Source organism: Mirounga angustirostris, unplaced genomic scaffold, assembly GCF_029215605.1.
Source record: "Mirounga angustirostris isolate CCGP_5_RB_7025 unplaced genomic scaffold, mMirAng1.0.hap1 SCAF_2, whole genome shotgun sequence".
Classification (NCBI taxonomy): domain Eukaryota; kingdom Metazoa; phylum Chordata; class Mammalia; order Carnivora; family Phocidae; genus Mirounga; species Mirounga angustirostris.
In genome coordinates, this window is record NW_026991710.1 from 175,731,587 (window position 1) to 175,746,813 (window position 15,227).

The following is a 15,227-nucleotide window of genomic DNA, read 5'->3' on the forward strand; positions in this document are numbered from 1 at the left end:
AATATAATTATATTAAAAATATCTCAGAGTATTTAATAAGAGGATATAAAGCGTAGCTAATGTTTAACCTTTTGTATTTACCTTGTGTCTTGTGTGTATAATCCTTAAATAAATGATAAAAATACCAATTAGAAAAGTATTTAAGTAAAAGGAAGAACATGTGCTAATTGACCACTGCATGCTTTACAGATCAAGTACCATAGAAGAATGTTCTTTGAGAGTGAGTTGAAATAGTCCTACCATTTTATTTCACTTTGAAGGTAATTTCCAGCATAAGAATGAAATAGCCAAACTACTATAACTTGCATCTCCAAGTATCATTCTGCATGAGTCAAAGACCCCCATTTTTGTGGTGTACTTCCCTTGATGACCCACCTATCATACACCCATCTGTTTTTGGACATGCATAAGGAAACCGAGATGTACAAGAGCGTCAGGCATGTATGCCCCTCTGCTTTTGGGACACCAGTCACGTACAGCACAACAGCCGGCGCAGGCAAGAGAGAAGCACAGAGAGAGCAGATTTGAAATGCTAGATCCCCTCTCTGATCACCGTCTCAAATACTGAGTTGTTTCTTCGTTTCCGTGTTTTCTGACATGGAAAGAGGCAAAGTGAAAGAAACCCTCCTCCCTCCAGGGCTTCTCTTCTTTATGCTGCCAATCACAGGAGTGTAATATGGACCTATTTTACCTGGGTGGTAAGATCTTAAGGTGGGACAATGAGAAATGTCAGCCTATTACATAGGAGCAGACTTACTTCATAGGTCCCCTAAAGACTAGATAGGGAACGGATACAAAATTTTCTAAAATTCACCTCTTCATAAAATAAATGACTTCATTGCTTTCTTTCTTTTTTTTTTATTTATTTGAGAGAGAGAATGAGAGAGAGAGAGAGCACATGAGAGGGGGGAGGGTCAGAGGGAGAAGCAGACTCCCTGCTGAGCAGGGAGCCCAATGTGGGACTCGATCCCGGGACTCCAGGATCATGACCTGAGCCGAAGGCAGTTGCTCAACCAACTGAGCCACCCAGGCGCCCGACTTCATTGCTTTCTTAATAGTCCCTCCCCTCTCCCCCCATTCCCATATCAACCTTTGTAAGTTTTCTCAGTTCAGATGTCCAAGATTTTATCAGGATAAAAACCAAATTAGAATATTATAAACTTATGATTTTGGTTTATTAATAAAAGATGATCCTTACACACCAGATGAATAGGATAGCTATGTTACTGGCTTATCGGAATTTTCAATCTGTTTTATCTCCCTTTCTGGAATGCCACTTGAGTTGAAAATAATAAATGTAATTGAGAGAAGCAAATTTTAACTTCAAATAATAGAAATGCGATAAAATTTAACTAATTTAGGCCGTTACCATGAGAAAGCCTCTTTAACAAGTAGAACATGAAAATGAAGTCAAACCAAAGTTGCAAACATGCTACCCAAGCTTCAAAGAAATGGGATAGGTGACTTTGTCCAGTGCGCAAAAACTTCAGTGTTTCGGATGCTGAAAACAAAGCGTAACGATCCCTGGATGAAACCATTCAACACACCTACCCTTTGTCTTTTGCGTGAACATCAGCACCATGCTGGAGAAGAAGCTGCACTATCCGAACTCTGTTGTAGCCCGCTGCTAGATGTAGAGGGGTAGACTAGAAAAGAAAAAGAAAAACACATCCCCTCCTGAGGTAAATCATTCTCCCTTTGTCATTTCATCGGTGTTTACTTAGATTGAAATACAGTAAATGTTAACATGCACAGAAAACGCTGAGTTGAAGTGCCAGAAGGTCACAGTTTATAACTGGATGAGAGACAATTCACTCATCTCAGGAGGAAATTCTAACTTCAGTGTCATTCACCTATTTCTCCTACTTGTTTTTTAAGGCCTTCAGTAATCTAGCCCAACCCTACCTTCTCCACTTTATTTCTTACTTCTTTCCAACAGGAACCATTCATTGTCAGCGTTCTGAGAAGACTTGTCAGGATTCATATTCCTCATAACCAAAAACATTCTTCCTTATCCTACTTAAATCCTGCCCACTTTTCAAGTCCGAGGATTTCAATCCCAATTCTAGCATAAGTCCTTCCCTAAAGAGCTGGCTCTCAAAATTTCTCTTAAGTAAGAGAAATTTAAGAAGGTTAAAAAGCCTCTCTAAAGAATAATTTAAAGAAACTTTAGTGGCAACAAAAAGGACAATGGACCATATTCATTCCATGTGGCTGTTAGCAATGTGTCAAAATTAATTTGCTGTATCGGGTGCAATGACATTTGACAGGACAGTATTTAATTCTTCTATTTTATGTACTATATATGCAGTATAAATACAAAATACAGTTTCTTCCCAACTAATTTCTGCCACATTAATTTGAACCAAGTTATTAAACGGGACTCTGCTCATATTTAATATGGTAATTAAAATAATCAAACTTCTTTTAAAAAGGAAATAACATCAATTAAAAGGTTCTCTGCAACCACTGCAGTTTTTCCACCTTTGTTCATTTACTTAAAGTTCAAATACTGTAACAGCTTTTCACACAGGGTCCAATATACCTTAATGTACTCTCATTTTTCCTGTCTTCTTTTTGGGCCTTGATATTTAGTAAGATTTTCAATTTCTTTTCTTCAAATACTATAAATGGCAAGATACAAAAGAATCACTAAATACTGTAGTATTACTGCTCTCAAGCCAGGCCATATATTTCATATATTTTGGCAGTCTCTAAGTTTAGGTAGTAGTTTTGAGCAGTACACAGCTAATAATGAGGAGACCAAGTAGATTAGAAGAGAGTCCCAAAGAGGAAGTCAGGAAACCTGATTATATTCCTGGATCTTATGAAACTGTGAAAGTCATATTACCTATATATCTCAGCCTCTTCATGTGTAAAACACAGACATAAAATCATCCATCCTAGCTACCTCAAAAATGTGCTAGGAGAAATTTTTCTTTCATATATCAACACTTATAAAATATAAAATGTCATATAAAAATAGATGATTAAAATTTCTGCATCATTAAACAATTTGCCCATCCAAATTTCTGCTTCCAGACACATGTCGAATGTTACTGCAAATAATACTGCCAGGAAATACCAAGTTATTTTCAAAACCGTTTCTCCCCCTCCTTTAATATTTTAAAGATGCTGCTTCACCATCTTCTGGTTTGTATCATTTTGGACTAGAAATTTGTGAACACCCTTATGTTTGTTCATTTGTACATGTGGCGTCTCTTTTGGATACTTGAATATTTTTATCACTGGCTTTAAGCAATTTGATCGTGAAGTACACTGGTATGCCCTTCTGCTGCTGCCCCTTCTCCGTCTTCTCCTTTTGTGATGCTTGGGGCTTGCTGGGCTTCTTAGATCTGCGGTTCATAGTTTTCACCAAATTTGGAAAATATTCTATTATTTTTTCAAATTTTTTTTTCTGCCCTCTCTCCCACCATTGTCTCTTTAGGGACCCCAGTTATATATATATTAGGTTGCTTTCAAAGCTTGTTCTTAGCTTTGTTAAACAGAACCAGAGCAGCCTTCAGACTAGGACTAATTTCCCCTTCCAGTGAGGTATGACCCTTCCGAGTACCCTATGGTAGCTAATGAATTAGGAGGTTTGTCCAGTCTGGCTGGTAGCACCAGAAACGATCACAGATGCGGTGTGACTTGACTTGCCAGGGTTGCTACCTCTAATTCTCTTTCAGTGGTTCTTTTGATCACCCCGTGTGGCTTCCTCAGACTCTTGTTAATGGGTACTCAGCTGAAGACAGTCCGGGGAACTTTGCAGATCTCTGGAGCTCTCTTCTTTGCAGTTCTCCTTACACTGGCCCTCTACCGGCTAACTCTTGCCACACAGTCTCCCCAAGCTCCTAATTCTACCTTCTTATCCAGGGAGACCACTGGGCTCCTCCTGGGCCTCCTGTCTCCAATTTAAGGACTGGAAATGCTTTCTAGGCAGTAAGCTAGAGCAGTCACACAACTCGGCTTATTTAATGCTTAACTCTCAGGGATCACTTCCATGTACTGCCTGATGTCCAGTTTCTGAAAACCATTGTTTCATACATTTTGTTTAGCCTGTTTTTTTTTTTTTTTAATTATTTCAAGAGGGAAGGTAAAACTAGTTTCTGTTACTCCATCTTGGCCCACCTTCAGGACTGAATTGGACTTTACAATGCAGTAGGGAAGCTCCCTCCAGAGACAATGACTGCTTTGGATGTCTGGCCAGTAAGTCAGTAAGCTCTTTTACAGGACTTAGCTGACATTTAATATTGTATGAAAAAAGTGACATCTTCATTACTGATGCACAAAAAGATTTTCCTTCTTCATATTAAGAATCTTTTACAAAATTTTGCTCAAATACAGTTGATTTACTAACAGTTTTTCTTATTCTTAAAAATGAACTAAGTCCCTAAATGGATGAATACATATACACACACCTTAACTGTTTATTTAGAAGGATAAAACATATGAAAAAATATTTAGTTTCTTAATTTTTAAAAATCATTGACATTAAAAATTATTTATAGTGCTCTGAAAATGGTTATATATGTAGTTTCTAAATTACTGTAATTAGGTAAATTAGAAGACTCTGTAATTGACAAGGTAGGAAGTGACAGGAGGCTTGATATAAAGCAGTTGTGTAAGAAACAGAGTTGAGGAGTGAGTGTCAAAAACTATTAGAAAGCAGAATTGATAGAATCTGATAACTGACTGATGCAGGTAGTAAAGGATACAGCAGTTCCAGTTCAAAAATGTCAGTGACAGATGAAAAGAAAGGAAGGCTATAGGTTGGGAAAGGGAAGGGAGGAGAGAAGAGGAAGCCAGAGGGAAAGATTTTGAGGTTTGGGTTTATCGAATTTGAAGTGCCTATCTGACACTATAGTGATTATGGTTAGACTAACTAGAATTCAAGGAGCGAAGGCTGAACACAAATTTGGTTATAAAATGATGTAGCATTGGGGCGCCTGGGTGGCGCAGTCGATTAAGTGTCCAACTCTTGGTTTCAGCTCAGGTCATGATCTCAAGGTCGTGAGATCAAGCTCTGCACTGGGCTCCGCGCTCAGCTCAGAGTCTGCTTAAGCCCCTCTCCCTCTCCCTCTGCCCCTCCCGGCCCCCATGCTCTCTCTCTAAAATAAATCAATAAAATCTTAAAAAATAAAATAAAATTTTTAGCATCTGCAATGTATCTGGCAGCATACTAAGTGCTAGGGGTAACATGGGAAACAAGAAAGGTCAATACTTTCTTTGCCTTTATGAGTCTTCTTATTCCTCCAAAACATGAGTCCCTTAATGAAATACATATATACTAATTCTTCAGAAGGCCAAAGATGAGGAAACAAAAGTCTAGGTTCTGAGGAATCAACCACAGAAAGCAGACAACTACTATTAAATGTGACAAATACTGTAGGAGGGGAAGTTCAGGATGTCATAAGAGCCTAGAGGCTGCATACTAAACCACTCTGGAGGCCTGCGGAAGGGACTGCCGTTAGGGAAGATTCTCAGAAGAACTGTTTCCTGAGGGGGAGACTTGAGGATAAACAGAAATCCCTGAGGTAAAAGGATGGGGAACTTTATTCCAGGTAGTACGAAGAGCACATATTAATACCCACCAGACACGGAGGAATGAAAAAAATCTCAGTGACTAAGTGTAATATGTGAGATTGGGGGAGCCTCTAAGAACAATGGGAAACCTCTGAAGAGCCTGAAGCAGCAATTACTTAAGACTGCAGTTTTGGAAAGATCGCTGTAGTTATTCCATAGAGAATAACTGGGGGTGGGGTACGACTCTGATGGCAGAAGACCCGAACTGAAGACTGCAGGACTAATGGAGGAGAGATAATGACAGTGTCAGTTGGCAAAATGGTAGCAGCGCCTAAGTAGAGGTAGCTGAGCTCTTAAGGGAGTAGGTAAATTCACAGGGAGAGTAAGTACAGAATAAGCTAGATGAGCCTTTCCAAGTAGTAGTTCCAATGCGGATGCTAATTACGCAAACTAAATAGTATCACTAGAAGGCACATACAAATCTGTAAAATGCATGCAATAAATTTGAGGAAATGGTAGAAAACGAAAAGAAAAAGTAAAAATTAAGAACAAAGGATGATTTGAACAAGCACACACTACTAAGATCCCAGAGGTTTTTCTTGTAGAAAAAAGTTCAGCAGGTATAATGTTTAGCATCTAAACATTATATACCAAAATACTATCTTCTGATGCAAAGCAATTAAAATCATGTGGTCTAGGGCGCCTGGGTGGCTCAGCTGGTTAAAATCATGTGGTCTAGGGCTAAATTTAATGAATGGTTAACACACAGTGCCAACTGTATACCTCAATTGCCAAATGGCAAAGTAATGATAAAAGTAATTTTCTAAATGCTAGGATAATTAACAGTGTAATGTAGGCTTTGAAAAAAATCAAGCAGACCCATTTGTAAAATATTCACACGTTACTTGATAATTTTGTGGTTGCAACTAGTAAACACAAGAAGCAAACATTTAAGACATCATCATACACAGGCCAGCAATCACTACCAGTTGGTACCTCTTAGATTTATTCTTAAAACAGATTTTTCGTTGGAATATTTAAAAGCCAAGCATGAGGAGTGATAAAGTATGTAACAACTGCAAATATAAAAACTACTTTTTTCTGCTGTAAGAGAATGATATTGCTGATATTTCATACTGTAAAATGTTTATAGAAAAAGGAATTCTTACTTAAGGAAATCTCATAATCCAGAGTTTTCTTCTTGGAATCAGGCCACAAGAAAAAAAACAAACATATATATCTATCCTTGCCTTTTATGATCTAGATTTGCAGCACAGAAAAAAGCCTGTAAGAGAGCTTTAACTTACCCAACACATACATGCAGGGTGAAAACAGTAACAAGCGACAGCCCTGTTCAAAAGCTGTGGCTGCAACCTTAACCTAAGTCCAGGTGGCAAAATATAAGGAAATGAGTAAAGGCTTTTACATTCGGGGCTTGCATTCCTGCTTTGCAGATTTACAAGGTATATGACTTTGGACTAATTTCTCAGTGTCTTGGAGCCTTGCCTTCCAATGTCTGTAAAATGAGAATTGTAATTCCTACCATTTAAGGCTATTGTATGGATGACAGAAAACTGTATAAAGCACCTAATACAGTATCACACAGAAAGAGCACGACAAATAGTAGTTACTAATTATTATCACCTTATTAAGTATCTTACGTACTTAGAAGTTATTTCTTAGTGGTCATTTATCAATCCTCACCTTACTTTAGGTATTGGGACTATTTGACATAGCTGATCACTTCCTCCTTCTTGAAATATTTTTCTCCTTGGTATCTAGGACACCAAGACCTACCTCACTGGTTACTCCTTACTCTTTTTTTCTGGTTGCTCCTCATTTTCTTGAAATTGGAGTACTCCAGGACGGTGTCCTTCAATCTCTTTTCTTCATTATCTATACTCATTCCTTTGGTGATCTCATGTAGTCCTATGGATTTAAATAACCTTTATACACTGACGACTCCTCAATCATTATCTCCAGCTCAGTCCTCTTTGCTGAACTCCCAACTCTCATAATCTAACTTCCTACTTGACATCACCACAAGGATATACAGGAGACATCTCATGCTTATCATGTCCACAAGTGAGCTTCTAGTATTCCTCCAAAACCTATAAGGAACAATTTCCTATTGCTGTTAATAGCAACTCTATCCTTTTTGTTACTCGGGTCAAGAACTCTTTTGAGTTTTTCCTGATTACCGTCTTTCCCTCACACACTATGCTCACTGCGGTGAGAATATTTCTGTTGGCACGATCTCCAAAATATCTCCAGAATCCAATCACTTCTCTGCCACAGGCCTGGTCTAAGTCCCCATCCTCTCTCAGCTGGCTGAGTTGTGACAGCCTTCTATTTGGCATTCTTGCTTCCAGCAGAATCCCCTCAGAGTCCATGCAACATAGCAGCAGAGTGATCCTGTTAAAATATACCAGTTAGATATACCAGTCCTCTGCTCAGAATCTTCCAATGGCTCTTCATCTCACTCTAAGAAAAAGCTAAGTCTGTATAATGATCTAGAAGGCCATAAAAAATCTCTCCCAGTACTACTCTCCAACTTTCCAACCTCATCTTTTGCTCTACTCCCCCTGGTTCACTCCACATGGCTCAAATGCCCTAATTATTAATTAGCTGCAACGACTGGGCATTAGATTGTACTAATAAGTGAAATATCTTCTGAAAAAATTAAAGGCCTACCAGTAACAAAATATTCTCCCACTTAAATTTAATTTCACATGTGACATCTTAACAAATCCAAACAACAAGGAAAGACAAAATATTCCTGAGGGTCAAATGTCAAAATAAAAGAATCTTATGGATTCATAAGGCAGCTATCAGCTTTCAAAGACCTATATATTATTATGTGCCCAGAATATAAAAATTTAATTTCTAAATCTTTTTTTTTCCATTGAGCAAAAAAAATCATGATAACTATGTCTTAAGATTTAAATGCATTATTACACATAGTCAACCCCAGAGGAATTTTAGCATTTACATTTTAACACAAAACACACATTGCTCTCTCGAAAATGACTGCTGGATACAGGGGAAAGCATTCCTTGATCTGACAGTGCTGAGAAAGCTTTGGAAGTTTAACCATTACCATACAGAATATATCCCAATCTTTGTAACACTGTTCATCTAAAAAGCATAAAATATAAAAATTCTTAATTTCTTAAGACTGCTGTTATTCCATTTTTATAAAGCACACACTTTGGGACATTCCTTAGATAAGATTTTAAGATGAGATTCCAAAATACCAATACTCCTTGGGACACCTGGGTGGCTCAGTCGGTTAAGCATCTGCCTTCGGCTCAGGTCATGATCCCAGGATTCTGGGATGGAGTCCCGCATCGATGCAGGGACTTGATCCCCTGCTCAGCGGGGAGTCTGCTTCTCCCTCTACCTCTGCCTACCCCCTGCTTGTGCTCTCTCACTCTCTCCCTGGCAAATAAATAAATCTTAAAAAACAAAAACAAAAACAAAACAAAATAGCAATACTCCAAATAATTATCTCTTCTCCTCTTGTTCTGTCTTTGGACAGTATCTTGCAAATAAAATATAAAAAAGATTGCCAAAGACTGGTCCTAAAACTATTTGCCACAATCTTTTACTGTAACACTTGTCACAAAATAATATATAGTAATTATTTATTTATCTCCTCTAATTTACCCTGAGCTCATGAGAACAGAGAATATGTCTTAAATTTATGTTTGAAGGCTTAACAGTACTTTATACTTAGTAGGGTATTAAAAAATGAAAGTTACTGTCAGCTTTTGATTTACATTACTAAAAGGGAACAGAGGACATGAAATTGGTGAATTTGACTTTAAAATTGTATGAAAGATTTACACCAACATTTCAACACAGGCCTGAGTGATGTGTGATGCATTCTCCAGGAAAGAACAAAACCACAACTGTGAAGCCATGATGTAAGTCATCAGAAAGCTATCTACCCTCGTGATATATAGTTTATTTTGGTTTTCATTAAGATAAAGGCCCGGTTTGACCTCGATCAAATCCTCTGGAATTTTCCAGACTACAGTGACTAACTCATCCTGGTTTGCCCAAGATTTTCCTGGTCCCAGGAAACCCATTCATCTCAGGCAAACGGGGATGCTTGGCCACCCTACTCTAGCTTACTGCTGAATGAGTTTCCTGGTTCCTGGAGCTGTCCCAAGTCAGAAAATTGTGCGTGTGTCTGTATATGCGTGCCTACGTGCAAGCGCACACAGGCATTCTGAATAAAGAAAGACTTATTCCTCTGCCAAACTAGGAAAAGAATCCTATTAAAAGTTGGCTCGAGATAACAAGGGATACTTCTCTTTCCATTTAAACAATTCCTTTAAAAGATTCAAGTGCAGTCTTTCTCAGGCCATACAAGCTCCACATACTATTCAAGCTCTTCCTCCAGCCTCTTGCTCTTGCTACACTTACAAAAATGGCTTCATCAGATAAAACCTTATGATCTTGTCAGCACTCGAACATGCATGTAAGCATCACCCAGATTCAACAATCATTAATTATTAAGACTTCGTGACACCGGCATCTGCCATCTCTTTTTCTCTCTTTTATTTTTCCCACTGAAGTGTTCTGAAGCAAACTCTCGCCCTTACGTATTTCCACAGGGGTCTCTAAAAAGTATGGCATTTTCATTTAATACCCCAAAGTTATTACATTTCACAAAAATAGCGGTAAATCCATCTAATACCCATATGAAGTACCTCTCCTAATTGTCTGAAAAACTTTCTAAAGTTGGTTTGCTGGACGTCAGGATCAATTCTTTTGGTTCTTGTGCCATTAAGCTTCCCTACATCTACAACGGTCTTCATCTCTCCTTTTGTCTTTTTTCATGATCCTGACTTGTTGAAGAGACCTTGTTTGTTGTTCCCTGTCCTGTGTGATGATTTCCCTTGTGCCTATTTCTATTTTCTGTGTTTCACGTAAATTGGAACTTCCTCTTTCACGGGAAACTTCTTTAGCAACAATACTTCATAGACAGTACTTCCTACAGCATTGTCTCAGGGGACATATTATGTCTGGATATCCTACTTTTCGTGATAAGATTGCCCTGTGTACCATCAGTTTTGCAATTACCACCTCTGTGACGTGTGAATTCTAGACATCATCCTTGTAATTTTCTTAACTTCCTGCCATCCTTTTATAAAGTATGTATGAACAGAGGATCATTACACTTAAAAATTCCAATACTTATTTCCACTTTTTTATAAAAACATACTTCTCAGATATGGTTCCAAAAATGAGGTATTACATATGTATTTTCTCAGTTTTAACTGGTCTCAATTATCAGTTACCTTTACTCACCATTCCCTCCCCAATAGAATTCCCTTTTAAGGTATAAAAACAACGTATTCCCTCTAAAATAATATAAAGTAAAATGTTCTCTCTACTTCTTCCCCTAACTCAACAAACTCCTTTCCTGAAGGTAACCACTGTTCAGAGATGCACAAGTATCATTTGAGATTTTTTTCTATGTACATGAACATGTTTTTCTCAGTTCTTTTTGCTGTTGTTTTGGTCACACAAATGGATCATATTATACTCTTCTGCAATTTGCTTTTTTTCTCTTGAAGTATTAGTATATATAAGTTTATCTTATTCCTTGTATAGTATTTCCACTGTGTAGCTAGCTGTACCATGATTATTTACTCATTGTCTAGAAGTCGACAGTCAGGTTGTTCCATCTCTGCTCTGGCTATCTTAACAAAAAACACCTCAAACTCATCATTTGGTTAAGACAGATCAGTATTTCCCTTCTACAAATAAAATACTATTATCAGCCATTAATATAAAATACCCTGGAAAATATAATAACCACATAATCAGAGCTTATTAAGTTTCTTTCAGGCAGAGAGACGTGATTAATCTGCTTGCTAGGTATACCTAAGAACTTCTTTGAGACAGTGATACTTTAATCAAAATCAAAACAACTTGCAAGCTAGAGAATCAATATGGGCATAAATCCATGGAAATATGTATCACTGATGCCTATCAATTTTGAGGGAGATTTAAAGTAGTACCATAATGAAGATTAGACAATCTCCTTGAAGTTTCTCAATTCTTGGGCTTTTATAAAGAGAATTTAAAGAAGAAACTCTCTGGGGAATGAAAACTGATGAACCCAAGTAAAAACAAAACTTTTCTAAAAAGATATTTTATTCATACCTTTTTCAAAAACTAGGTCTCCTTTAACTTGTTTCTTCTACAGATTACACATTACTCGATCCTCCTATAGTAATGTTCTCTTTTCCAATCTTTTTCTCTGGTCCCGGGCCTCATGATCAATGGTTCTCTAAAGCACAGTACCTCGAGCTAAATACATATATGGTTTCATCACAGTGGACTATATCAGGACTATTACTTTGCAATAATAGACATGATACCACTCCTATTACTTTGCAATAATAGACATGATACCACTCCTAGAACCTAACAGTGTTTAACACATTAATGTTTTTTAGTCACAGTCTCTGTAATAGGGGAAGTTAGCCGACAATCATACCAGTTTCCTCACCGAGTTATTTTCAGGCTAAAATGAAATAGAAGATATTTTGAAAATACAAAGTTGTTTATTGAAAATAATAGCTAAAATCTACTAGAGACTTTCTAGGTACCACGCACTTTTCAAAATGTACTATACGTACTGTATGTATTAATTGGTATTTACTCGTATTTACTTTACAAATCGATTACCAGAGCTAGAAACTACTGTAATCTCCATATAAAGGGGGAAACTGAGGAACAGGGAGATTAATACAGCAAGTTAATAGAGTCAGAGATCAAATCCAGACAGTCTGACCTCAGAATTCCCATTCTGCTTTCCTTCTTTTCCTCTGGCTGGCTGCTCAGGTTCTGGATAGCATGTTCAGAAATGGACTAGCACAGCTGAGTGGCAGGAAGAGTAACTCCTGGTGGGCAGGGATCACGTTAGTAGCTCTAGCTACCTCAGCACAGATCCATAGGGTACTATATGTGAAATCCCATGAATGATGAGAGTGTGACCATCCCACTGGATGAAGTCCTACTGAAATGTAGGACTTCTTAACAACAGTTGTCTAGAATAGTAAGTATTAGAGGACAAGAAAGAATAACAGGAAATTGAAACTGGACAAGACAATTTATCCGCATCTTTCCTAGTGCAGGGTTTCTCTACATATCTCTAACAGATAGTCATTTGGTCTCTCGAACTGAACCCCTGAAGTTGCCTCAACTGCTTTTTCCAGAATAATTTCCTGAATACCTTCCTGGTCACCCTCTGGCTAGTCAATATATCTCCTTAATGTGTGCAACCTTAAGTTCAGCACTAAGTCAGATATGGTCTGATCCAAACCAGTGAGCTCTCATTTTTTTTTTTTTTTTTTTAATGTATTCAAGCAGAGCCAGATGGCAATCTGTCAGAGTTCTCATAGTGAAGGTTCCAACACTGCATTGGGAGGTTGGACTAACTGCCATTTAAATTCTCCTCCAAATAAGATTCTCTGAATTCTAGATAGGCTACATGAACAGAGGTAAATATGATTGATATTTTCCAGCCCCAGAGAGGATATTCTTCCAACGTAACACATCTCATCTTTAGGAAGGAACCTAAGTCATTTGAAATTTGGAGAATTTATGAAATATCTTATAAAATAAAGCTGCCTTATATAGTAAAAGTTTATTTTTAAATTGAGACAGTAAAGGACTATCTTTAAGTGTATGTATTGGGGAGAGCAGGAGAGGGGAAAGGAAAGGAGCATACAAGAAAGAACAAGAAATCCACAGAGGAATCTTTGTGAGAATAAAGTTCTGAATGCCAACTTAATTCAATTTTAACTTAACGTTCTCATCATGGAAACTCCAAGGGGATTCTTCAACAGCCAGAAATTTGTTTTTCTCTTTTCCAGCCTCAGATTCAGCAGAACTGAAATGCATGCATGAAAATGAGTTTCTAGCTTCCCCTCAGTGGGATTGTATGGGAGGGGGGAAAAAGAATGCTTAGCACTCTCGGAAGGTGCAACATGAATTCTAAATTGTTTAATGAGAAACATCTAGCAGACTTTATGGAAACCAGGATTCGGGTCTGATACTAACCTGATGCTTTATACCTTAAGCAGCAAAGTTTTCACACTACTCACACCTTGCGGGAATTCCTTTGTATAATTAATATTCACAGTCTCAGGTTTTAAAATCTAAACATCAAAGATTTTAACTAACATTCAACAGATAGTTGACTTATTCTTGAAACAGGTCACAAGTTACACTGATTGGCAACTAAAGATTATTTATGAGGGAATCATTCTGCGTTAGATCATTAAATAGTCATTTTAACTGTGCGAACTGGGAGAAATTCCTGTAGCTGATTTTAATGTTGTTAAGAGCTCTAGGACTTGAGAGATATGCTATCACCTCAAAGTGCCTTCAGTGATAAAGTCCTTGTTGTTTCTGAGCTTGTGTATGCGAATTTGGCAGCTAAAACTAGCCAAGAGCAGAGAGCCTAGTTCTGTTCCCTGCCCAAAGCCCCTTCCCCAATTCTAAGAGGTACTGAACCCTCTCTGAAACTAGGAGATTACTTCAGTGGGCATTTTTACAGTATTCAGAGTAGGGTATTATCATGTTACTATCTTCATAAACGGAAAATCAATATATGAAACGTTTTATATTTAGAGTTTGTCTATTTTCAAATTTCCTAATTTGGCTACCCAAATATGCATTTCAAATAATTACGCATGGTATTCATAGTGTTGTTTCTGAAGTTTTACTACTGATCCTATTCTTAGTAGAGAAAGACATTTTCTTATTAGTCACTGAAAACAATCTTTCTAAAAAAAGAATATTATGGGAATTTTTGATATTTTTTTGATATTTTTGAAATTTTCCTTTATAATTCTAATTTAATTAAGCAAGTAAGTAAATGGATGAATATGCATGGTGGGGAGGGAAGCAGGCTTCCTGAGCAGTTATTAGAAAAGAAATATTTTTTTAAAAGGTAGTGATACGAAAATAACCAGGTGTTATAGACTGAGTGTTTTGTGTCCATGCCCACCCTGGCAAATTCATATGTTGAAGCCCTAACCCTAATACGGTGGTACTTGGAGACAGGACCTTAAGGAGGTAGGTAGGGTTAGATAAGGTCATGAAGTGTGGGCCTCATGATGGGGTTAGTGCCCTTATAAAGAACAGACATCCAAGAGCTTGCTTTCTCTCTCAGCAAGAAGGCAGCTCTCCACAAGCCAGGAGAGCCTCTCATGAGACACTGACCATACTGAAACCTTGATCTTGGCCTTTCGAGCCTCCAGAACTGAGAAATAAATTTCTGTTGTTTAAGCCACCCAATCTATGGTATGGCAACCTGAGCTGGATACCAGGTAACTGGTACAAAATGAATTAGGAAATTAACAGTTTATATTGGTTTTGTATTATGGCCAGACCACAGTTCCTAATAATGCTCATTCAAAGCTATAGACAATCTCAAAGTTCTTAAGTCCATAATTAACTCTTCCCTTTCTGCTGCTTCTCATCAGGCCAGAAGTTTCTGAAATCAGACTTCTCTTTGTCCCTAAGCAAGCCTTTTTACCCATTAAGGTTCACCCTTCACTAAAAGGATTTAAGAACTTCTTTTGAATACTTTACTGTTACCTGATGTTAATCCAACAGTTTAAGCCAAAGAGATCATATCGAATCATAATCATTATTGGGCTATTTTT

General features: G+C 37.6%; 1 protein-coding gene across 2 annotated transcripts in view; it reads right to left on the reverse strand.

Moving 5' to 3' along the window:
• TNKS (tankyrase) overlaps positions 1-15,227 on the reverse strand; it is a 202,005-nt gene that overhangs the window by 72,951 nt on the left and 113,827 nt on the right. For both annotated transcript variants that reach the window (XM_045879767.3, XM_045879766.3), the window contains one exon: positions 1,552-1,646. In XM_045879767.3, coding sequence (XP_045735723.1) covers positions 1,552-1,646 — 95 coding nt within the window. The remainder of the gene's footprint in view (positions 1-1,551; positions 1,647-15,227) is intronic.